The 26801-nt window shown below is 45.6% G+C and overlaps 1 protein-coding gene across 2 annotated transcripts in view; it reads left to right on the top strand.

Annotated features, from left to right (window-relative positions):
• PRR5L (proline rich 5 like) overlaps positions 1–26801 on the top strand; it is a 183417-nt gene that overhangs the window by 85665 nt on the left and 70951 nt on the right. For both annotated transcript variants that reach the window (XM_069221822.1, XM_069221823.1), the window contains exons 5-6: positions 12483–12540; positions 18877–18968. In XM_069221822.1, the coding sequence (XP_069077923.1) occupies positions 12483–12540; positions 18877–18968 (150 nt within the window). The remainder of the gene's footprint in view (positions 1–12482; positions 12541–18876; positions 18969–26801) is intronic.

Raw genomic sequence — 26801 nt, 5'->3', positions numbered from 1 at the left:
AGCGCGCCACTTTGGATCTGTTGGAGCTGAGATAGATATATATATGCGTGTGTGTGTGATACTGCTTTTGTAACAGAGATCCTTTTGTTACTGCGCAGTTCACAGGTTATAATGATAATCTAGCACAGTGAGCTATGAACGGTCACCATGGAGCTGCATGTAAACTGCATGCTATAGGCTAGAAGGCTGATTTCCCCCCTCCGTTCATTATCCTCTTGCTAAAAAGAGTTTGTTTGGGTAAAAGTAGATTCTTATTAGTAAAGCCACCCCAACCACTGTGCTAAGTTTTAAATTTAGAGTGTGTGCTTCTCCAAACCAAAGAGTCTTATAAAGTATTCTGCCTACTAGTATGGCTACTGCCTAGACCTGGTCATCCTCATTACCTTATGTATCATTCCTGTAGACTGATCTACACATGTATGATTCGTTGTCTCTGTATAATGTGTGGGTGTCTGATGCAAAGTGCTCCGAGTCCCTACACCGCCATGAGAAGTGCTATGAAACAGATACAGATCATGCGAGAGAGGGGCTTTGGAGAGATGAGGGCTACTGTTGAAAGGTGGTAGTGAGGGATTCTGTGGCGAAGGTCATGGGTCGCGCCAAAAAAGATTCTCACTGGACGCGTTTGAGATAAGTCATCTCTTTAATCTACAAATTTCTTACCACAACTAACCCCAGTGCTTTGATCCCTGGCCAAAAAAGGTGAGGGAAAGGTTTAAGGGTGGTCCTGTCTAATAGAGAACAGGAGAAAATATATGGCTAAAGCCTGCCCTGTCCTAACCAAATACTCCACAACATACCTGAAGTAGGTCTCCTCGCCCCCACAGTGAGGTTCGTTGGGCGTAGTGATGACCCAACCAGGTGAAGATCCCTCACAATGTGGCGCCTGCCGTCCAGTCTCTCTTGAGTATAGTTCTTAAGCTACTTGCCGCCATTTTGGCATCTCCCCTGGGACCACTCCTCACTCCTCCCAGATATCAGTGAATCTATGCAACAATGTGAAGACCATTACAAAACCCTTTTACACACTGTGGAGAAAAAACTATACGAACCACAAAATAACCTGGTGCTCTTGTTGGCGCCGAAAAGGACATTCAGTAGAGTGAATTGGACATATAGGAGGGAGGTGGTTCAAGGGATTTGGGGGGGGGGGGTACTTCCTTAGCTGGTTCATGGGAAGCAGTCAAGCCCCTGGCATCTGTATTTAAGTGAATGATATGCCCTCGAACCCCATCAAGATAGAGAAAGGCACTAAGCAAGGCTGCCCCTTTCACCATTCATATGTTGGCGTTGGACCCCCTACACCAGGGTTCTGCATAGTCGGTCCTGGAGAGCCGGGTCCATGCCAGGTTTTTAGCAAATCCGCATTTAGAAAAATTTAGATTTCTGAAACACCTTTTTTCTCAATGTGGATATGCTAAAAAGCTGGAATGGATCCGGCTCTCCAGGACCAACTTTGCAGAACTCAGCCCTACACGAACTATACATGTAGCAGAAAGGACATCAAAGGGCTTAAAAATTGGGAATCCTACGTTTAAGGTGACCATGTTTAGACATTTTGATGCTTACCCTTACCCGAACAGTCCACTTGTCTCTCCCACCTGTCTTGGAAGAGATGGAGACCTTCCAGACCATTCCTAACTTCAGCATCAATGTTTCGAAATCTGAGGCCCTCGGTCTCCATCCACTCCCACACCCGGCCGCGGAGACCGGTAGGCTCATCCCCCTCATCATGGCACTCCGAATGGATAACACACTTGGAAGTACATGTTGGTCACACCGCAGTGCAGGTGGCCGTGCTAAACTACTCTAGTGTTTTCCAGAACATTCTGAAAGATTTCCACCATTGGAAACATTGTTCCTAGCTGTGTGTTCTGAACTGCTGCCCTGCAAGCACCGCCCCTGACTCAACCAGCTCCAGGATCTAATTAACCCCCTTATCTGAAAGGGGAAAGCCCTGGGAATGCCTAATGGAAAACTGCAGGAGATCCTGAAACAATGCAGTGTAGATATTCTAAATGTTGTGACCTATTCCCAAGCGCCCATTTGGGGGACCCTAGTAGAACACAGTAATGGAGAAACATCAAAGCAATGGAACTTTATGGACCACTTGATTGCAGGAATTGCCCTTTGGCCAGCATCAGAGAAGATGAACTCTATATTCCTCACCTGTAACTAGGGTCACATTGTTGATCTGGCAAGGACATTTTAAGGATTGTGGGGCCCTGGGCCAAACGTATTTTGGGGGCCTCTGTTTTGATCCAATTTAAGGTCCTCCATACCCTCTTCGGACAGGTCACTGACAGTGCACAGGCAGACTCGTCCAAATTCGACAAGTTCACATCTAATATTCAGGGATTGTGACGTGTGTTTTCAATATAGTAACACAGCAGTTCACCAATATTACTGGAAATAATCACTGTGACACCCTCCCACTTCTCGTATGTAAGGTCCTGTTTAGGTTTAAAAGAAATGTTTCTATGAATGGTGTGTGAAACATACAACATTCTGTGTAAAATGTTTGTAATAGAGTTCCCCTAAATTGAAAATAAATTAAAAGAAAACCGTATTTAAAACAATATGTTTAAGAATTACTCAAGGGCATCTGGGCAAGACTCTGCCGAACAGAGGTGGTTCTAGAAGCCCCCCCCACCCTCCCACCACCCCCCCCCTCAAAAGGCTGGTACCCTGGGCCTGAGCCCACTGTATCCACGCCTTAAAACGGCTCTGGGATAACATCTCCCCGAAACTGGGCCTACTGTATACCCTTCACTGTACACATCAATTTCCTTTATGTTGGATTGTAACCATCTATGGGTTCGGACTCATTTCAGGAGTGGAGCTTCAGGAGGTGTATAATGGCATGCATTTACCCTGCTACTATGCTCTCCCTAACCCTTCCACATACTCTTCCCCCTCCGCCCCCCTTTACTCATCCCAAGCCTTTGGGTTGAGTAAATGAAGGATATACTCCCAATTAACACTTCTGGATTTCTTTCCTCCTCCGCCCCTCCATTACTCCAGTCAATCTAACTAACAAACTCTCATATCCGCGGCTCAAATTAACTCATAATAATACTAAAACTGTACTCATTATTAAATTATACTAATCCATCACTAATTCTTGTTGGGTTCCAGAGTAGCGTGCTGCTCATCGAAAAGCGCTTCGACGCCTCATTAGGGGTAGTAAGCGCTATATAAATACGATTACAATACAATACAATCTTTTTACCATATTAAACTGTTCAGAGGTAAAAACAACATATATATATATATATATATATATATATATATATATATATATGTATGTAAAAAGAGGAGAATTGTCCTGACAAGCGTGTTGTGGCGCACTTATTTCACCGGTGGTGCTGATTGAAGGCAGGACGTCCGTATTTCAAAAGAAGGGGATTTCTCTTTCACTTTGTCAAGAGAAAAGAACCGCACTCCGTCATTGTGCAATTAATAATTAAACTTTTATTCCAACCGTGGGATTACAAACAAACAAGACAGGAATCCCCTGACTCGTTTCGGTCGCACCGGACCTTGTTCACAGGTGTTTCCGGTGTACTCATTTAGCGCTTTAACTAAACTACCTAGACTCAACAGAAGAAATACTACTAAAATTGCACCCAAACATCAAAAAATCAAAAAATGCTCCTTAACATCACAAAATATATACACTTTAGCAAGAAAAAACAAAAACTTTTTTTACTAATGTTCTTCAACCAACAATAATATTGTTACAAAAATCCGAGATGTTTGTCTCCTCAATTTCCCATTTGCTATGTCTTCTGGTAGATGTAGTTTATAACATCTCGTCAAATAAATTAAATTATTTTAACATGCATTATTTTAAATTTTGTTTCTTAAATTGATTGAAAAACAATATTAGAGCAGTTCTAGAGGTGTTTTAACATACTGCATGGAGCCTCATTAATTTTTAAATTAATAGAATAAGGATCATATTCATTTCTTGCCTATAATAGCACAATCCCCAAAAATCTATTTTAACAATGGCCCACACTTAATCCTACACCTCTGATGTCAGTCTATTTTGATGTTATTACTGCAATAAACTTCTATTTTTGGCGCCAAAAATATGTATATGTCCATCATAATAATAACTAAGAAAGACAGAAAGAGGAGGTGAGAAAGAAAGAACAAGGGGAGGGAGGTATGACGGGTGGGAAAGTGAAGGGAAAGTAAAGGGTGAAGCAAAAGCCTATTCTTCCCTCCGAAATAAAAAAACGGAAAAATGTTTTCTTCTCTTTTCTCTTTACTAACATATAGGCCAAAACAAACCCCCAAGGAGAAGCATCTTAAAAATGATGAAATTCAGTTAGATAAACGGCAAGCTTTTTAACCCTTATAGGTGTACAAATAACTCTTCATCCTGGTTTAAACCTAACGGAGTGCGAGATCGGATATCCAGCATATATCTGGATTCCAGCTGGCGTAATTTCTTTTCTCTATCACCACCGCGCTCCAGTTTTGGTACCTGATCAATTGCATAAAATGTCATGAGTTCCCACTTGCTATCATGTTTTTGTTCCATGTGTCTCGCCGTTGCATAGCTCCTATCTGTATTGATAGATGCTCGAATGTGTTCTAAAATTCGCTTTTTAGTTTCACATATACAGGGAGTGCAGAATTATTAGGCAAATGAGTATTTTGACCACATCATCCTCTTTATGCATGTTGTCTTACTCCAAGCTGTATAGGCTCGAAAGCCTACTACCAATTAAGCATATTAGGTGATGTGCATCTCTGTAATGAGAAGGGGTGTGGTCTAATGACATCAACACCCTATATCAGGTGTGCATAATTATTAGGCAACTTCCTTTCCTTTGGCAAAATGGGTCAAAAGAAGGACTTGACAGGCTCAGAAAAGTCAAAAATAGTGAGATATCTTGCAGAGGGATGCAGCACTCTTAAAATTGCAAAGCTTCTGAAGCGTGATCATCGAACAATCAAGCGTTTCATTCAAAATAGTCAACAGGGTCGCAAGAAGCGTGTGGAAAAACCAAGGCGCAAAATAACTGCCCATGAACTGAGAAAAGTCAAGCGTGCAGCTGCCACGATGCCACTTGCCACCAGTTTGGCCATATTTCAGAGCTGCAACATCACTGGAGTGCCCAAAAGCACAAGGTGTGCAATACTCAGAGACATGGCCAAGGTAAGAAAGGCTGAAAGACGACCACCACTGAACAAGACACACAAGCAGAAACGTCAAGACTGGGCCAAGAAATATCTCAAGACTGATTTTTCTAAGGTTTTATGGACTGATGAAATGAGAGTGAGTCTTGATGGGCCAGATGGATGGGCCCGTGGCTGGATTGGTAAAGGGCAGAGAGCTCCAGTCCGACTCAGACGCCAGCAAGGTGGAGGTGGAGTACTGGTTTGGGCTGGTATCATCAAAGATGAGCTTGTGGGGCCTTTTCGGGTTGAGGATGGAGTCAAGCTCAACTCCCAGTCCTACTGCCAGTTCCTGGAAGACACCTTCTTCAAGCAGTGGTACAGGAAGAAGTCTGCATCCTTCAAGAAAAACATGATTTTAATGCAGGACAATGCTCCATCACACGCGTCCAAGTACTCCACAGCGTGGCTGGCAAGAAAGGGTATAAAAGAAGGAAATCTAATGACATGGCCTCCTTGTTCCCCTGATCTGAACCCCATTGAGAACCTGTGGTCCATCATCAAATGTGAGATTTACAAGGAGGGAAAACAGTACACCTCTCTGAACAGTGTCTGGGAGGCTGTGGTTGCTGCTGCACGCAATGTTGATGGTGAACAGATCAAAACACTGACAGAATCCATGGATGGCAGGCTTTTGAGTGTCCTTGCAAAGAAAGGTGGCTATATTGGTCACTGATTTGTTTTTGTTTTGTTTTTGAATGTCAGAAATGTATATTTGTGAATGTTGAGATGTTATATTGGTTTCACTGGTAATAACAAATAATTGAAATGGGTATATATTTTTTTTTGTTAAGTTGCCTAATAATTATGCACAGTGATAGTCACCTGCACACACAGATATCCCCCTAACATAGCTAAAACTAAAAACAAACTAAAAACTACTTCCAAAAATATTCAGCTTTGATATTAATGAGTTTTTTGGGTTCATTGAGAACATGGTTGTTGTTCAATAATAAAATTAATCCTCAAAAATACAACTTGCCTAATAATTCTGCACTCCCTGTAGTACTGCCGATATATTTCAGCCCACAAGGGCACTCAATCACATATACTGTGAAACGACTTTTACAATTCAAATGTTTGCGTATCACTCTTTCCATGCCAGTATTTGTAGAGTACTCTTTCTTGTTCACACCAATTTTACATGACTTACAGCTACTGCATTTCCAAAAACCAGGTTTCTGTAACCAGTTTGTTTTTCTTATTTGGAAATGACTGTGTGTTAATTTGTCCCTTAGATTTGCTGTTCTTCTAAAAGTCATTTGTGGGTATTGTCCCATAATTTCTCCCACTGTTGGGTCCATAAGTAAAATTGCCCAGTGACTCTCCAAATTATTATTATTTATTTTTTCATGTATATATGTATATAAACTCCATGAATCAAAGGCAAATTAGATGCCTGGTGCTACTTCCTAGACAAAACCGTATGTTTCTCTCTACCACTAACAAGGTTAGAGAAATGTCTCAGACAGTCCTCGTGATAACTCATCTCTATAATCTATACATTTCTTACGGCAACTAACCCCAGTGCTTTGATCTCTGGCCTGAAACAGGTGGGAGAAAGATTTAGGGGTGGCCCTGTCTAATAGAGAACAGGAGAAAATATATGGTTGGGCCTTCCGCCTGACTCATAACACACAGGCTAGGGAAACCCCGTTCAAAGTTTCAACCCTCTGGCAACCGCACAGTAGTACCAGTGCTTAATTTGTAAATAAAAACGTGCAGGTGCCCAAAGCTCTCCTCTTAAACTTGCGGCTGCTGCAATTAAATGTGTGAGCACAGAATACTGAGGCAGCGTAATCCTAAAGCCATCTCAGGCTCTAATCCATTTGCAGACATTCCCTGCCCCTTCATCTCACTCTGCCAGCTTTCTCCCATTGTGACGCTTTCTCGATTTTCTTTTCCTCCGTCTTTTCCATATGTGTCTTTTGCTCGCAGTAAATGCTTGAGGCAGAAAAATAAGTGCCGGTCCTCAAATATAAGTGCTGGCACACCGCACCGGAAACCACCGGCTCAAATTAAGCACTGAGCAGAACAAGTATAGGGAAGAACACTGCTGGTGGGGGTGCGGGGCACCGGGCACCTGCTTCACCTGCCCCAAACTAGGCAGATGGAGGAAGGGTTTTCTCAAGATGTCAATGGAGCATTTGCTGGCCAAGTGCAGATGATTCCAGGTGGATCTCTTGGGGCGGCCCATCCCCCTAGCCAGAGGCGCTAGATCCTTGAGCGGGAACTCTGTCTTGTGGAAGGGTTCAAGATGTTAATTAGCGCACAAGGACAGATTCCACGTGGAAGGGGGAGCGTTCCTCGGACAATCGAACATTCCATCCTGTCCATTGTTCGAGGACATTCCGATGTGCAAGTGTATCAGGAACAGCATATTGATTCTGTGCTTTACTGCGACCGATATTACATCAGCGCCAAGAAGACGCGCTCAGACTCTCGAAATAGGCGACAGGGGAACACGACCACGGGGTGTCCGGGGGCCCCTTACTCTCGGAATCAGCCCCGACGTCAGGTTCCCGGGGCAGGGGTTGTTCTGATCACAGACGCAGTAAATCAGACGAACTAACACATGCTGCAGTCGCGCTTAGAAACGGCACAGGTTTCCCTCTCGATACATCAGATTGTTATTTGCCCCTTAGTTTTGTTTTCCAGCCAATTGCGTTCACAGTTGGTCGATGGAAACATGTACAGACGTTCACAGCTGTACTGTTTAAAAAAAAAAAAAAAAGCACGTTTTGAGACATTATTTTTTTCTTTGGAAGTAGTAACTGCAGCCTTTTGTTAAATATATATGCTTGATTTGGTGCTTAAATAATAACCATATGTAGGAACATATATAAACCTTTCTTGTGAGCCCCAGTGACAGTGGGTGTAGTGCGCATGTTTGTGAATAGAACCCTTTATTGTGAGCCCTAGTGACAGTGGGTGTAGTGGGCATGTTTGTGAATAGAAACCTTTCTTGTGGGTCCCCAGTGACATAGGGGTGTAGTGCGCATGTTTGTGAATAGAACCCTTTATTGTGAGCCCCAGTGACAGTGGGTGTAGTGTGCATGTTTGTGAATAGAACCCTTTATTGTGAGCCCCAGTGACAGTGGGTGTAGTGGGCATGTTTGTGAATAGAACCCTTTATTGTGAGCCCCAGTGACATAGGGGTGTAGTGCGCATGTTTGTGAATAGAACCCTTTATTGTGAGCCCCAGTGACCTAGGGGTGTAGTGCGCATGTTTGTGAATAGAACCCTTTATTGTGAGCCCCAGTGACAGTGGGTGTAGTGGGCATGTTTGTGAATAGAAACCTTTCTTGTGGGTCCCCAGTGACATAGGGGTGTAGTGTGCATGTTTGTGAATAGAAACCTTTCTTGTGGGTCCCCAGTGACATAGGGGTGTAGTGTGCATGTTTGTGAATAGAACCCTTTATTGTGAGCCCCAGTGACAGTGGGTGTAGTGCGCATGTTTGTGAATAGAACCCTTTATTGTGAGCCCCCAGTGACCGAGCAGTGTAGTGTGCATGTTTGTGAATAGAACCCTTTATTGTGAGCCCCCAGTGACTGAGGGGTGTAGTGTGCATGTTTGTGAATAGAACCCTTTATTGTGAGCCCCCAGTGACATAGGGGTGTAGTGTGCATGTTTGTGAATAGAACCCTTTATTGTGACCCCCAGTGACAGTGGGTGTAGTGCGCATGTTTGTGACTAGAACCCTTTATTGTGAGGCCCCAGTGACATAGGGGTGTAGTGCGCATGTTTGTGAATAGAACCCTTTATTGTGACCCCCAGTGACAGTGGGTGTAGTGGGCATGTTTGTGAATAGAACCCTTTATTGTGAGCCCCCAGTGACAGTGGGTGTAGTGCGCATGGTTGTGAATAGAACCCTTTATTGTGAGCCCCCAGTGACATAGGGGTGTAGTGTGTATGTTTGTGAATAGAAACCTTTATTGTGAGCCCCCAGTGACAGAGCTGTGTAGTGTGGTGTTTGTGAATACAAACCTTTAATTTGAGGCCTTATGGACCGAGAGGAGTTGTGTGTATCTGTGAATACAAACCTTTAATTTGAGCCCCCAGTGACAGAGTGTAGCCTTTAATTTGACCCCCCGCGAGAGAGAAGTGTAGTGTGCATGTTTATGAACAAAGACCTCTATTTTGAGTACTCAATGCCAGAGAGAAGTATAGTGCTCGTGTGTGAATAACAAACAAAAAAAGGTTATTGTGTTACTGTGAGCCCCCTTGCCAGAGAGAATTATCGTGTCCTCATTGGCAGGCTGGCGGACTCCTGCCACTGCCTTTCAGCTGAAGCGAAAAGAACAGCAGCCACATTCATATAGACCAGATGGGCCACTGGGAGGGCTGTGGCTGGCACGACCCCCCTGCAGAAGGGGCAGTTTAATGGCATGGGTGCGATGGGCCCGAAACGAAGCTGGCTAGTAAAGTGGGGTTCCATGGGCCTGCTGTTGCTTCAGTGATGGCTGCATCTATAACGAGTGGTGGGGAAAATTACTAACACTGTCGATAACTCTGAAAGCGACATTACTGCAGGAGTTAATTACTCGCTGCTGACATCTTTGTGTGGCTTGCGGGTTAAAATAAGTAATTTGGACAGGGAGTGGGACTTGGCCCTTAACTCTTCTGAAGTCGAGTAACTGAATATTGTTCCTGTAGGTAACAGCAACATCTGTTACTTATAATGTTCTTAAACTGTTGCACGTACAGTATAACCCATAAGGTGTCCTTGGGTAGCAACCTTAGGGCCAAACTGGAGACCGCACACGTAAAATCTAAAACCAGTCTTTCCTATCGAGTAGCTCCTCAGCTACTGGGAGATCTCCAGCTACCTGTAAGTAGATCCTCTCTGTTCTGCTTACTGAATTAGAAGCTTTTGCTTGGTTGAATTAACATACGCATACAAAAATATTTGAAAATATCTTTATTTTCCTAACTCGTAAGCTATTTGTAGCAAAATGGTTGAATTTCCAAAATATACTTAAGTCTGCTATTTGATTGATAAATCATGTCACACTGGGGAGACTTTTTACAAATGTTATTACCTCAGTACCAGAGGCATTGCTGCTGTGGGTGATGTGTTACCCATGTCGAGGCATTCGATATTGGCAAAGCCTTTTTTTAGGTCAAGCGCGCAAGCGCTCTGGCCTGTTGTAACCTATATGTAGGCTTTAAACCACGCCCACTGCGCGCCCATCACGATCACTCGTTTGTGGGCTTGCCTTTCAAAAATCGTTTGTTATCATTGGTAAATGCTGTACGTTTGTCCCTGCTTGGGGCTGTTTTGTTATCGCCTTGGCCATCGACCCTGTTAAATGGATAATTGCACGTTTGCCGATACGTTTGACTGCGAGAGAGCTTTTTCCTTTAGTGTCTTTCCTTCGGGCTTATGCTTCTGGTGGCCGTGGCATTTTGAATCTGCTCGCTTATGTTTTACTTTTTATTTTCAATTTATGTGGCAAAAAAAGTCCAGTTAGGAATTTACAATGCTACTAGCTTTAACTCGAGCAAATGCGAGACCTATTGCATTGCAAATGCTTGTTTACTGCTGGCACCCATGCCTGGTGCACTGAGGTGACGGCTGGTAGTAATCTTCCATACTGTGGTCACTATTGTAATCTGGTCTGATGTGGTCACCATCACAACAGTAATCCTCATAGTAGCAGTGAATGAATTACACTGAGCATAAGTAGCTCTTATTATAGAAAAGGTTGGAGACCCCTGCTGCAAGCCCTGGCTGTCCCTTCCCAGCAGAACTGATGCTAGCAGCTAAACCAGCATAACCACGTGGGCAGCGCCCAAGAACAAAGGGCCAGATGTATCATGAAGGCCTTTTGCGATTCGGAAATAGAGATTTTTATTTTTTATTTTTAAGAAATCGCTATTTCTGACTTGCAAAATGCCACGTATCACATTTGCGAATCTGTAATAGCGATTTCTTAAAAATCGCAAATGCTATTACCGAATCACAAATTGCTATACCGGCCCCATTCGCACCTATGGGCCTGTTGGCCCATATCTGCAAATTTTTTGCATTTCCAAAATTGCGATTTCTTAACCAGAAATCGCAATTTTGGAAATTCAAAACCCCAGGGTGCTGGGGGCCTAAGGCCCCCTCTGCTGCACCCCAAAATTATTTTTTGGGACATGTAAGGTGCACACATGCCAAAAGGGCATGTGTGCTTTACATGTACATTTTTAAAATGCATTTAAAATGCATTTTAAAATTTTGCACATGGTTACCACCAGGTTCAACCTGGTGGTAAACAGCGATTCCTAAATGCCCAAATCGCATTTAGGAATGGCTTCATACATGTGCTAGGAAATCGCAAATAAGGAATCCTTATTTGTCATTTCTTATTTAGAGCGTCGCAATTTGCGACTCTCTAAACAGGGTCGCAATTTTAAAGAATCGCTATTTTAGCGATTCCTTAATATTGCGTTCAGAATGTCTTTCATACATTCTAAACTGGCTTTTTGCATTCGCACACGGGCATTCGCACGGTTTGCGAATGCAAAAAACCTTGATACATCTGGCCCAAAGACCTGGGAGGAAGGCAACAGTAAAGCTGGAGACGAGAGGTACTGAGGGTGTCGTAGGCCGCTAGCGCTGCTCTCTAGCACGAGAGGCAAAAAACACGATTGGCGCACTTCATAAACGTCTAATTCCGAAGTAAAGTTCACAAGTGAGGGTGCAGTTAACGGCCGTGCACAGAAAGCATGGAAGATACCTAGCATACTTCGTGGCGGACATGGTGTGGGCAAAAACTCACTAAACGCAATCAAGCGCCTAGACCGTACATTGGACTAGTGTGAAGGTAAAGCTTAAGACCGTGTTTGGTCAGTTACTCAGAGTATGAACGTGGGGGGAGGGGCTGGAGTAGACCCCTAAACACTAACCCCAAACAGTTTCAGCATCTATGCCGGAGGTTTTCAAACTTTTTTTAATGCCCTGCTCCTCAGATGGAAAAAATAATCATCGGGCCCCCCTCAGAATTTTTCACAATTATTATAACAAGTTGTCAATGTTTAAATATGTCTGGGCTTATTTAAACTTTCCAGTTAAATTCTGTTACATTTTTAAAAATGCAATAAATTATTTTATGCTTAAAACAAAGCATTGTTATCTGCATAATGCTTCTTTTGGCCAGAGCCTGTTCGCCCCCTCCCAGTTTGAAGACCCCTGGTCTCTGCCAAGAAGTTTCTGGAGCGCTAAGAAACGCGTTCGCTATAGCGCCAATATTCTTTCAGTCCTAATAACCCCGGTTTTCCTTCCGTTTGTTTTCAGAACCAGCTTCTTGCAAAAGGCTTGCTGCTGTTGGAGGAAAAAGTGAAGCTGTATGAAGGTGAGTGAGGCTGAAGTCGGGGGGGGGGGGGGGGGGCGGTTTATTAGGCATGGTCCACGGACCTTTCCTCCCACCCCTCCACACACACACACACACCCACCACCACCACCACCACCATCTCTCCTCGCTGTGTCCACCTCAGGTTCCCGCCATTCCACACCCTCTCTGTGACTCCCCCCCCCCCCCCCCCCCAGCACGAGGAGGGCGGGGAGCGGCTTGTACACAGAGCGGTGCCCCGTGGTTTGCTGGTAATCTGCGTCCTGTGCCCGGGTGAAAAGAGATGTTTTTTCCAGCGGTGACCCGAGGCGTGGCGACGTGCGCCTTGAAACGCTTGTTTTTTTTTTTCCAGCACTAACTCGAGGCATGTGGCGCGCGCCTGACGAGAACTGAGGGGGAGGCGGCGGTGTTCTCAGGAGGGGGTTTCCAGCGCCTCTTTCTCGGGGTGTCTTGTTCTGTGCACTTTCTGAAAACAGGCCATGACCATTCTAGAACCTACAAAAGTAGGAAAGGTCGACTTGTGGTTGCCACCTGACCTTAACTGCTCACGCGTGTGCAACATGACCTTCACATGCCCTTTACATACCCACAAACATATTGGAGGAAGGGAAGCTGAATGCTATGTGGTCAGAATCCGCATGGTACCCGCCTAAGAAATGTAATCATCAAATTCTCACACAAAGAAGAAATGCGTCTCCTCTCGCATAACCAACCATACATGAAAATACCCAACCCAAACTATTCAACCCCCCCTAAGTCTCTGCCCACCTCCTCGAGCCCAGGCAAACCGAATTCCACAGTCTCAATGTTTGTTGTGGTATTAATTAGCCACATTTCAGAGACCATGTTTAATCTACCACAGATAATACAATTCTGGCCTCAATAATTGATTAAATAATGATGTATCTTTTCTCCGATTGCCAGATCAGTAGGGAATCTGACCCTAAACTGAATGATTTAGCCCTGCTGTCATCTGGAGGTTTTTGTAAACATTGGTCATCAAGGAGGTCTACAGGCTACCATTCCCAAGTAGGTCTACAGGCTACCATTCACAAGGAGGCCTACAGGCTACCATTCCCAAGTAGGTCTACGGGCTACCATTGAAAGGGAGGCCTACAGGCTACCATTCCCAAGTAGGTCTACAGGCTACCATTGAAAGGGAGGCCTAAAGGCTACCATTCCCAAGTAGGTCTACAGGCTACCATTCACAAGGAGGCCTACAGGCTACCATTCCCAAGTAGGTCTACAGGCTACCATTCCCAAGGAGGCCTACAGGCTACCATTCACAAGGAGGCCTACAGGCTACCATTCCCAAGGAGGCCTACAGGCTACCATTCCCAAGTAGGTCTACGGGCTACCATTGAAAGGGAGGTCTACAGGCTACCATTCCCAAGTAGGTCTACAGGCTACCATTGAAACGGAGGCCTAAAGGCTATCATTCACAAGTAGGTCTACAGGCTACCATTGAAAGGGAGGTCAACAGGCCACCATTCACAAGTAGGTCAACAGGCCACCATTCACAAGTAGGTCTACAGGCCACCATTCACAAGTAGGTCAACAGGCTACCATCCACAAGTAGGTCTACAGGCCACCATTGAAAGGGAGGCCTACAGGCTACCATTCACAAGTAGGTCTACAGGCCACCATTGAAAGGGAGGCCTACAGGCCACCATTCACAAGTAGGGAAACGGATCCTAAATTGAATGATTTGGCCCTGCTGTCATCTACAGGTTTTTGTAAACATTTGTCATCAAGTACGTCTACAGGCTACCATTCAAAGGGAGGCCTACAGTATACTGTTGATAGGGAGGCCTACAGGCTACCATTCACAGGTAGGCCTTCAGGCTACCCTTCACAAGTAGGGTTACAGGCTACCATTCACAAGTAGGCATACAGGCTGCCATTCACAAGTAGGCCCACAGGCTACCATTCACAAGTAGGCCCACAGGCTACCATTCACAAGTAGGCCCACAGGCTACCATTCACAAGTAGGCCCACAGGCTACCATTCACAAGTAGGCCCACAGGCTACCATTCACAAGTAGGCCCACAGGCTACCATTCACAAGTAGGCCCACAGGCTACCATTCACAAGTAGGCCCACAGGCTACCATTCATAATTAGACATACAGGATACCATTCAAAGGGAGTCCTACAAGCTACCATTCACAAGTAGGCTATACAGGCTATAATTCACAACTAGGCCTGCAAGCTTTTATTCACAAGTAGACTGCAGGCTATTATTCACAAGTAGGCATACAAGCTGCCATTCACAAGTAGGCATACAAGCTGCCATTCACAAGTAGGCATACAAGCTGCCATTCACAAGTAGGCCTACAGGCTACCATTCACAAGTAGGCCTACAGGATACCATTCAAAGGGAGTCCTACAGGCTACCATTCACATGTAGGCCTACAGGCTATAATTCACAACTAGGCCTACAAGCTGTTATTCACAAGTAGACTTAAAGGTTATCATTCACAGGTAGGCTACCAAACAGAGGCCTACAGGCTACCATTCACAGGGAGGCCTACAGGCTACCATTCACAGGGAGGCCTACAGGCTACCATTCACAGGGAGGCCTACAGGCTACCATTCACAGGGAGGCCTACAGGCTACCATTCACAAGTTGGGCTACAGGCTAGTATTTCACAGGCATGCCTTCGGGCTACCATTCACAAGTTGGGCTACAGGCTAGTATTTCACAGGCATGCCTTCGGGCTACCATTCACAGGCATGCCTTCGGGCTACCATTCACAGGCATGCCTTCGGGCTACCATTTGCGAGTAGGCCTTCGGGCTACCATTCACAGGCGGGCCTTCAGGCTACCATTCGCCAGTATGCCTTCAGGCTATACTTCACAAGTAGGCCTACAGGTTATCAATCACGGGCAGGCCTGCAGGCTACCAAAGGGAGGCCTGCAGGCTGCCGCTCACGGGCAGGCTGCCATTCCCAAGTAAGCCTTCAGGCTATCAGTCACGGGCAGGCCTACAGGTTATCAGTCACGGGCAGGCCTACAGGTTATCAATCACGGGCAGGCCTACAGGTTACCAAAGGGAGGCCTACCGGCTATCATTCACAAGCAGGCCTACCGGCTATCATTCACAAGCAGGCCTACAGGCTGTCATTCGGATCCTTTTCCTTCCTGGTTGTCAGTACCTGCTGAAGAAGCACTCTACTTCCACGGGCTGTAAGTAACGCCTTCCCTTGGAATTGTTTCCATCCAGCTGGAGGCTCCTACTGTACTCGCTACTAATGAAGTGATTTCTCAGCCTGATGACCCTTCCAGATTTTTTTCCATCTCCTGCATTTCTTTTCTGGTCAAATTGTTAGGACAAGTTGTTACCACACAGCTCCAAAGCTTTTGAGAAAACTACTGGATCTGTCCAGGTGCCTTTCACCCAGGTCTTGCAAAGCATGCCATTACTGTCTTGCTTGGACAATCTCTGTTCGACTCTGGATGGAGGTGTTGTCAGTGCAATTTTTAGAAGGTTTTTCAGGCATTGAACACACCAAAGTGGCTTGAAGAAACCAATATTGAAGTAGTGGTTCTGAAAAGAAGAGCATTATCTTTTAAGTTTGACACAAAAATTGTAAAACTCCTAATGTATGATCAAAGGCAAAATAGTGTTATCAAGCCCCAAAAGTATAGTAAAACAATAATACAAAAATAACCATGTTTTTACTTTGTCTCTCTCTTTAGTAGTGTGAAGCAGAGACACACACTCTCTTTCTCTCCCTTTCTCTCTCTTTCCCTTTCTCTCTTTCTCTTTTTTCTCTTTCTCTTTCTCTTTCTTCTCTCTCTTTTCTCTCTTTCTTTCTCTCTCTTTTCTTTCTCTCTCTCTAACTTGGAAAGGTCTTTGTGGGCTGTTTGCTTCATATTGTGGGTGCTTGTGGGGTTAAAAGAGCAGAGGGGACATCTTTGCTGGTACTGCAGAAACTGATGTAGTGTGACTCTTGGCTGGGGAGGTGACCCAGTGCCCTCGTGATGACAAAGGCACTTGATAGATACCTGGCTTTAGCACATGCTCTGCATACTGCCCTGATTCTTTCCATAAGGGATAAAGGGCCAGATGTATCATCACGGCCCTTTGCGATTCGGAAATAGCGATTTTTAAGAAATCTCTATTTCCGACTCGCAAAGTGCGATGTATCACAATTGCGATTCGGTAATAGCGATTTCTTAAAAATCGCAAATGCTATTACTGAATCGCAAATTGCGATACCGGCCCCATTCGCAGCTATGGGCCTGTTGGCCCATATCTGCGAATTTTTTGCATTTCCAAAATTGCGATTTCTGAACCAGAAATTGCAATTTTGGAAATGCAAAACCCCAGGGTGCTGGGGGCCTAAGTCCCTCTCTGCTGCACCCCAAAAATGTTTTGGGGACATGTAAGGTGCACACATGCCAAAAGGGCATGTGTGCTTTACATGTATAATTTAAAAATGCATTTTTTTATTTTGCACCAGGTTAACACCCGGTTACTTTTCATGGTATTTTGCATGTGCAAATTGCCATTCTGCGAAAAATTGCAATTTGCAATTTTTTTTGCTGCATCTCCTTGCGATGTGGATTTTGCAAATCGCAAATTGCGACTCGCAAAACCAGGTCGCAACGCAAAAAATCGCAATTTTTGCGCTTTCTTAATTTTGGTCTGCGAATGCCTTTCATGCATCGCAGACCACTTTTTGCACTCGCAAACGGCCGAATTTTGCGATTTGCACCGTTTGCGAGTGCAAAAAAGTTTCATACATCTGGCCCAAAATCCCCCCACACCCTCTACCAGTCTATTGAAATGGTAAACCATGTGTTACACCCTGATTTAGATATAATGCATTCTCTCTCCTTAGCTTCCCTGATACGTGCTGCTCAGCCAAGTTGTGTGTGATGCCATAGAATGTTTGTTTGTCTGGAGAAATTATTTGGAGATAGTGGTCTGAGCAGCTCGATGGTGCGGCGTTACCTGTAACTAAGCTGAATAAACCTACATCTGGTAATCTACAAAGGATACTCCTTTATTTACAACACCATGTTAAGAGAGACCGTTCTTTTGATTGGCTTTTTGTTTTTCCCATCCACTGTGGTGTCTGGGGCATCACCGCTCGGGGGCCCTCGTTCTATATATGGTTGACTGCTCTATGCACGGCGCTACGGAGGACCCCCACAGAAGAACTGGCTTGAATTAGTCCAGGCTGGGAATAATATCTGACTATCTAAGAAGAAGCCGTGGGCACAGAAACAGGTCACACATCAGGGGGTGCGTTTACCAGGTCATTTATTTGTTGTTTGATGGAAGACACTGCCAGGTAGAAACCAGGACACACTCTGGTCTCAGCGAGGATTATGGGTTTACTCACTGGGGTGTCTTTAGACCTGACCTAGATATGTCTTTTTAGAAAAAGTGTTTGTGGTACTTCTAGCATAGGTAGGGTGGCCATTACGTGTGCTGGGCACACGAGGTGAATTGTCTGGAGGGGCAATCTCAACTACTCCTGCGGGCTCCTCCGTTCCGCAGTCATTCTATTCTTGCAAGTCTGCTCCAGTTCTCTTGCTCACTAAATTGCCCTTAAAGTTAGCAAAACAGCTCAACCCTCCACTTCTGGCAGTCTCTTTTGAAAACTCTAACTTTAGTGTTCAGGTTTGTAGGGTTCTTCCAGGCTGTGTAAGAACCTAGGTCTCTCCTTCCCCCAGCCCTGACCAGTATCTAACACACACTGTATATTCTCCTTCTGCTGGTTTGCAGTAAGTGCTAAACAGAAAAGCTCATTTGCTTACTAGTACCAACTGCTCACAAGATGAGGATGCCCCATAAATTATGCAAACAATGAATGATGTTCACACCTGAAATGGGCCGAGCAAATATTTAGTGTATTGTCTTGATTTTAATGTTTATATCACTGCCTCTCTCTCTCATTGCACATATTTTTAACTTACTATGCCTCTCTCCCTGTGGGAAGGTCCCTTTAGGATGCAGGTATGTAATTGGCATGACGTTAGATAAGCATCCTAGTTACTAATACATTGATGTAGCACTTGATGGCAGACATGGATCCATTTATTCATCTCGTTACCCTGCCTGCTGGGACTGTGAAAACTCTACATGGCTTTTCTCCAACTGTGGCTGCTCAGGCAGAGCTGGCAGCTAAGTACAGGTGGGGTTTGGTATAGTGTATAGACTAGAGCTGACCACCCAACTCTGTGCATCCTTTCCAGCTCCTGGTGGTTCTGAAGCCACACACAGTCATTAAAGCACTAGGCTATAGAACAGTCAATTGCCATAGTTGATGCCACAAGTTCATTTTCCTATTGGCAACCATTTCTCTTGTACTATTTCTCATAGGCGAAAATCGCATTGGGATCCTGTCGGAAATCTGGGACCATTTCTTCACCGAAATCCTTCCAACGCTCCAGGCTATTTTTTACCCGGTTCAGGTAAGTGGCCTGAATGAGTGCTGAGTTGTCCTGAAAACATATTCTTCCTGGAGCAGACAAAATCATACATTTTAAGCTTGACATGAATGGCAGCAATTGTAACCACCTGATCTGTGGCCCAGGACTGGGACCTGCCTCAAGAGCCAGCAGTTTAGCCCATTAGACCACAGCCTACTGGGTGCATGGAGTAAACGCAGATGAAGACGGAGGCTGAGACGGTGAGTGCAGGACGAAACAAAAGGTGCAGAAGTAAAGACTTGTGAAAGTGCTTTATGAAATGTTTGCTATCTCAAGGCACTTTTAAAGAGATTAGCAAATAAGTTATAGGTTTTGGAGGTTTTTTTTAAAGACTCTCTGAGAACAAGAGTGCTTTGCGAGAGCCCCATCATGTGTCAGTTCTGAGATGCTGGTTCAGACCAGGACAGAGTTGAATTGTTAGTTGCAAGAGCTCTGTGGATGTCTCCCTTTCCGACATCTGGATAAACACACACAGGAGAACAACAAAGATGTGCATTATCAAAGCTCGGCGCACATCTCAGTGCTCTGACATCACTGCAGAGTGCCTTTGTTAGAGCAGTCTTGATGTCTCAGTGCTGAATCGTGCTTGACGCAAGGACAGAGGTCTGTTTTAGGGCCCTGGTGGCTTGTAGAGAAACCGCAGGAGAGCTTTCTGAATATTTCAGTATTGGGCCATCCGTGCATGGTGCAGGTCACTGCATTATGAGAGCTGATTGACTGGGTTATCGGTGCATCGAGCAGTTTAGTGCTGCAGTGCATTGTGAGAGCCATGTCAGTGTCTCACATCAGAAATTGGTGCATGGTGCAGTTCAGTACCGCGGTGCATTGTGAGAGCTATGTCAGTGCCTCACATCAAATATTGGTGCATGGTGCAGTTCAGTTCCGCGGTGCATGGTGAGAGCCATGTCAATGCCTGAGGACAGAGGAGAGCCATGTCAGTGTCTCACATCAGATATTGGTGCATGGCACAGTTCTGTACCGGGGTGCATGGTGAGAGGCATGTCAATGCCTCAGGACAGGTTAGACCCATGTCAGTGTCTCACATCAGATATTGGTGCATGGCACAGTGCAATACCTGGGTGCATGGTGAGAGGCACGTCAATGCCTCAGGACAGGTTAGACCCATGTCAGTGTCTCACATCAGATATTGGTGCATGGCACAGTGCAATACCTGGGTGCATGGTGAGAGGCACGTCAATGCCTTAGGACAGGTGAGAGCCATGTCAGTGTCTCACATCAGATATTGGTGCATGGTGCAGTTCAGTACCGCAGTGCATGGTGAGAGCCATGTCAATGCCTCAGGACAGGTGAGTGCCATGTCAGTGTCTCACATCAGGTATTGGTGCATGGCGCAGTTCTGTACCGGGGTGCATGGTGAGAGGCATGTCAATGCCTCAGGACAGGTTAGACCCATGTCAGTGTCTCACATCAGATATTGGTGCATGGCGCAGTGCAATACCTGGGTGCATGGTGAGAGCCATGTCAACGCCCCAGGACAGGTGAGAGCCATGTCAGTGTCTCACATCAGATATTGGTGCATGGCACAGTGCAATACCTGGGTGCATGGTGAGAGCCATGTCAATGCCTCAGGACAGGTGAGAGCCATGTCAGTGTCTCACATCAGATATTGGTGCATGGCACAGTGCAATACCTGGGTGCATGGTGAGAGCCATGTCAATGCCTGAGGACAGGTTAGACCCATGTCAGTGTCTCACATCAGATATTGGTGCATGGCGCAGTTCAGTTCCGCGGTGCATGGTGAGAGGCACGTCAATGCCTCAGGACAGAGGAGAGCCATGTCAGTGTCTCACATCAGATATTGGTGCATGGTGCAGTTCAGTACCGCGGTGCATGGTGAGAGCCATGTCAATGCCTCAGGACAGAGGAGAGCCATGTCAGTGTCTCACATCAGATATTGGTGGATGGTGCAGTTCAGTACCGCGGTGCATGGTGAGAGCCATGTCAATGCCTCAGGACAGAGGAGAGCCATGTCAGTGTCTCACATCAGATATTGGTGCATGGCGCAGTGCAATACCTGGGTGCATGGTGAGAGCCATGTCCACGCCCCAGGACAGGTGAGAGCCATGTCAGTGTCTCACATCAGATATTGGCGCATGGTGCAGTTCAATACCGCTGTGCATTGGGAGAGCCTTGTCAATGTCTCAGGACAGACGAGAGCCATGTTGGTGTCTCAGGTCAGATATTGGAGCATGGAGACGTTCAGTACTGCAGTGCATCACGGGAACCACATCAATGTTTCAGTGCAAGGATAGAAGTCTGTGGTTCAGTTCAGTACTGCTGTGCATTTTGAGAGCCACGTCAGTGTCTCAGGACAGACTAGAGCATTGTCAGTTTCTCACGTCAGATATTGGTGCATGAAGACGTTCAGTACTGCAGTGCATCATGGGAATCACGTCACCTTTTAAGGCCAGGGATATCTGTGCATGGCGCAGTGGAGTACTGCAGTGAAAACAGTGAGCGATGTCTCAGGAGTGGGATACCAGTACATGTTGCTGATCAATAGATATATTACTCCCATACACTGTGGAGGATTTAAAGAGCAGAGGTAGTTTGAGCACAAGAGCCCCTTATACTAAACGGTACCTGAAGCTTTCTTCTCCATAGGAACAGAAGGATGTACCATCACCTCGTTGCACCATCTCCTCCCACACATATCCCACCAAACCCAGCGTAAAAGGACCCAGTGGCACAGCCGCCTTACTCTCCTCAGCCAGGAAGTCTCACTCACACTCCAGTGAGCGACGTGACCGACCAAGACCACGTGACTGTTGGTGGTCCAGACCATGCTGCACACAGTGGTGAGGTGACATACAGCCGGGGCCATGCTACTTTTGGTTGCCGTGGATACTGCCTCCACCTGGGATCTCCACAGACGCCTTACACAGGGAGCATTGCAGGGTTCTGGAGGTTGGTCTGGCACAGCCATGATTGACAGCTTGGTCTATTTGTGGTCAGCAAGCCGATTGGTAAGCCTGACAGACGTCACAGCGATGTGTGATCTGCTGGAGACTGCGAAGAGCCTGCACTGTGAGTGGCCAGAGCAGGACCCCTGCTCTGGTCAGCCGCACCCTGGGAGCGGTCTCCTCTGGGTGCCTACGTGAATAAGTAACCTGCTTTGTGGGCCTTGTAAATGCACTGTGGGGCTCATTCGGTCACACTAGTGGAACCATGAAAAAAACCTGACACAGAGGAAGCAATGCTCCCCCTGCAGAGAGGAATCCATTGTGGAAGCACAGCAGATGGTCCACAAACTCAAGAAGAGAGAAGTCCTAAGTGTTAGGGAGGGAAACGCTGCACTGGACAAGAGAAGTCTGAAAACTTATGTCCTGTTGCTTCTATGCCAGACATTACCCTACCATACCTTACTCCAGGAGATGTCTTCAGACTCTTGTGTTAGAGTCAGGGAATGGTAGGACAATATCTGCAGAAGGTAATGTGCTCGGCCCTAATACCACCTCCGAGAAGGCTCCTAGATGTGTTGAGCTCCTGAACCCCGATGGATTTCATTTTAGGTTGCCCGTGAATTGCTTGTACCTCTTTTCTCAATTGTTACTTCTCCATCGGCTCACTGTTTCTTTGCCATTATTACTGTATAAGTTGGGCAGCATTTCCCCCAAGGTTCTATGACCCAGTTGTTGATTGGGTGGGCATCCTTAATTTGTCAATGAATTGGAGATGTCTTTGAGATCATTAGCTGTAGGACTACACATTTGAGCAACTGCTGCTGCACAGGATTTAGGCTGACTTGTATGGCAGCCTCTCCGTTCTTTTATACATTTTTCTTGTTTGGTCTCTTTGACATCCTTATTCTACCTGCCTGTTGATCTCTCAGCCTTCGTTCTACACATCGCTGGTTTCCACCCATGAGGCAAAATGCTCATGGTGTTTATTCTTCACTGTAAATAGATCTACTTCATGACTATCTCCTTCCTCCGTCCACTAAAGACTTTGTCCTTTTGACTTGCCCTCATTCTTTTTCTGTTCTCTCCCACTGGTTGTGCATCTCCTTTCAGTCCCTCCTCAGACCTTTCTTCCATTTTAGGGTCGAGCGCGTGCAAGCGCTCTGGACCATTTTGTAATCTCTCTGTGGGCTTCTAACCACGCCCATCACTTTCAGTAGTTTGTGGGCTTGCCTTTTAAAAATCAATTGATTCCATTTGTGAAAGGCATGCATACATCATGCCTTTTCCAGTGTTTAGCCCTCCTCGAGCGCACCGGTAAACTACTGAAAACATACGAGGATCCGTGTTTTCAGCTGCTTTCTGGACTATTTTATTTTTTCATTTCCTGCGCAGCGCGATCTCGCTGGGCAGAAGTTGAGCGCTTTGCATGACATCGACCTTGTTACATGGATAATTGCACTTTTGCCGGTTGCATGGATAATTGCACTTTTGCCGGTTACATGGATAATTGCACTTTTGCCGATAAGTTTCACTGCGAGCCAACTTCTGTTTCCTTTTCTGTGTATCCTTCACGGTAATGGCAGCCATCGGCTCGCATATGTGAAACTGTTTACCTTTTCATTATCAGTTTATGTGGCAAGAAAAGTCTGGTTAGGAGTTTACAACGCTAATAGCTAGAACGCAAGCAAACGTGAGACCCGTTGCATTGCAAATGCTTGTTTACAGGATGCATGCTGCCATCTCCTTGGATGTAGCTCAGTGAGTAAGTGCTCTGTGTTGATCTGTTTGAGACTTGCAGCTCGCAGTCTAGCAGTAACAGCTGTTATTTACAGCGGCTTCAAGATGGCAAACCTGTGGTTGCAAGTACTACTTAAAACAAGTTATTCATAAATAACTCTCAGCCAAGGCCACACCCCCAAGGAGCCAAGAAGACTAGATGGGAGACAGACTGTTAAGGAGCTGTGTTTTCAGATGCCCTTTAGAATAGAAATGGAAATGTCTTCTGGACTATGAAAATGGTGGGTTTACTAGAGGGTGAGGAGAAAAAGCACACTCTCCATGGCCCCCCTCTGGGTGGGCAACGAGGAGTACTGGGCATGCACACGACGAATTTCATCATTGAGTTGACCAGTCTACAAGTGTGAACTGGTGCGATCTGTTTTCAAATTGCAGAGTGTAACTGCTTTCTAAGCGCTTCTAAGAAGGCATTTAAACTCAGCAATTTGATCTTGCAACCTTCCAGCGTGGTCTTTCCAAATAGCTTCACTTCTGTCCTGTCTTTCTGAGGTTTGTGATCTCTTCTGATCTGTACGGCCCCTTTGCACCTCATCCATTACTAGAGAATAGTAACTCCCCTTCCGAGGAGACCGCTTCCAGTGCTTTCCATGGCTCCGGATGTTGCTTGAGTCCGCCATCTTGTCTGGTGAAGAGCATGCAGCCGTAATTGCATTACACAGTAGACTCTCGTCTAAGCATGAGGCATGTACACAATGCGCTTTTGAAAGGCATTGTGTTGAGATTCCTACACCCTCAAGACCCCTCTGCAAGAGTTTGTCCAACAGATAACATTATTTTATTTTGGTGAAAGTCATTACTGCAAAGAAAAAAAAATTGATTTAGAAGAACGATCAAAGTACTTTATCTTTTTAATTTTTTTTAGTTTCAGAAAAGAGAAACGTACTGTGGTAGCATTTAAATAATCCACAAAAGTAAGACCTCTTAGAGTGGGGAAGTGGGTTTATTCTCAACTAAAGGCTCTACCCACAGCAGAAACTCTTTCCCCAGCAGTGTCTTCTCTCCAGATGTCACCTTATCTTTCCACACTCATACCCCAACACCACTAGAATCTTCCTCACTGCTAAAACCAACCCAGGATCCACACTTAGGTTTCAGAGTTGGCAGGTCCTGCTTCAGATGGCTGCCATGCTGGTTCTTCCGCAGCCTTCGTCTTACCAGTCGCCATCCTGCCTTCGCCCATCTGTTCTTAGGTGTTGCCCATAACCATCCGGTGCAGAGAAAAAAAACAGTTCTGTGTCTCTAACAATCGCCAGCAATAGGCATTCTACAATAATCATTTTTTTTTTTTTGTCAGCTTGGGTTTTGAAATCTGTTGTGACCTCATTCAGCCACATCCTGGTCCAAAGTGACTGGAGCTGTGCCTTTGTGGTGATCCTTGGATTTCCAGCTCTTAAGGTTTTACTTTGAGGAGCGAACAGCTGAATACCACTGCCCGGAAGGTTCTTGCACCACAGCTGAATGAAAGGGGCCGGGATTGCGAGAGGACCTTGATGGTGGTGATCTCGAGCAGATCGCACCCATTGTCCAGGGTGTTTCCTCTCCATGGTACTAGAATGGTTGGGGAAATTGTGTGGGATAGAACAGTCTCTTGGGATCTTTTCTACTACTGTTCTGTATGTTCTTTCTGCTAGCTTGTGGATGTTGGGCACGTGGCTCCACATCCCACGCGATGGCCTATAGCAGTGTTCTATCCTTGCAGGTGAAGAGTGGTGAAAGGATGTGCACGGATGTATCTGTTTTTTTATGTAACAGCAACTTGTCTTAGCTAGGACTAGAGCATCCCTCATCCCTCATCACACATCAGAGCATCCCTCATTTCACACCACAAGTAAGTCCATGTCCTAGTCACAAACCAACAGTAAATAGATGTCCAAAAGGTCCTTGCAAGAAAGTACCTGATGGTTCTGCAGACTTCACAATGAACATTAATAACATTTTTGCACATGTAGTAGATCTTATTATGATCTTGTGTGGTGGTCAGTTCTTGCCCAGTCTGTCATTTAGGAACCTGTCCCTGGCAGGTAAATGCCCCCATGTTGAGCGAAGCATGATCGGACATCTGCTTATAAATTCTAGTTCTTGTCAACCAAAGTTTTGACGCGAATGACTCCTGGCACCCTGTTCCAAATAACTGATCCCTCTTGCGTCAGTTCTTCTGCACAACAGGAGCCTGAGCCGGCTACACCTGGCCCTTTCTTTCTTGCTCCCTAAACTGGAATGTTTCACACGCCTCGCTCTGCATTAAATAGCTCACTCATGCCCCACTGCACGCTGGACATTAACGAAATCCAATTTGCATGTTCTTGGATTAGAGCATTTGCATTTCACCACAGCTGTTCATAGCAGGGGACAGCTGGAACACATTAGCTATTAACCAATATACTGCTAGCTCAGGGTGTTTTTGTGGTTTACTGCACGCGCTGTGGCCAAATGGGCAAATAAAAGGTGAGAATGTAGAAATTGTTGGACATTTATCAGCTTCTAAATAGCGAGCAGTTTCCTAATGTTCCCGTAAAGGAACACAACTTGTGGAAACTGGCCCAGACAGGGGACCGACAGCCAGTCTGCCCTGGGAGCAAGTCATGTGCCGAGATTGCTTAACAACGGTGGCTATTTCAACATGTTTCATCAATGAAGCAAATAAATGGAACTGGCCTGCGTCAGGAGTACATCTGCTAAAACATCGGAAATTGCCTCTGAGCGAGTTATTGCTTTAATCCAGTCTTCAATGCAGTGGTCAGACTATCTGCGCATTCCGCCAGCTGTGATGTCATACACCGTGGATGCTACTTTGTTGCTTTGCCACATATTTACTTTGTCTAAAATACTCCTTCCCTCTAATGGTTTCTTCATTCATCCTCGCAGATAAACCCTGGCTTGACCCATCTCTTCTTAGATGACATTGGTTACAGTTAAAGGCCCTGACATTGGTTACAGTTAAAGGCCCTGACATTGGTTACAGTTAAAGGCCCTGACATTGGTTACAGTTAAAGGCCCTGACATTGGTTACAGTTAAAGGCCCTCTGAGTGTAGATGGGGGAAAAAGAAGTTATTTTCTCTGTGATGCCTCGCTAACAGTCGCCAGCCATAGCCA

Source organism: Pleurodeles waltl, chromosome 3_1, assembly GCF_031143425.1.
Source record: "Pleurodeles waltl isolate 20211129_DDA chromosome 3_1, aPleWal1.hap1.20221129, whole genome shotgun sequence".
Lineage (NCBI taxonomy): Eukaryota > Metazoa > Chordata > Amphibia > Caudata > Salamandridae > Pleurodeles > Pleurodeles waltl.
Note: the sequence above shows the minus strand (reverse complement) of the source record. Positions and strands in the feature narration are given on the sequence as shown.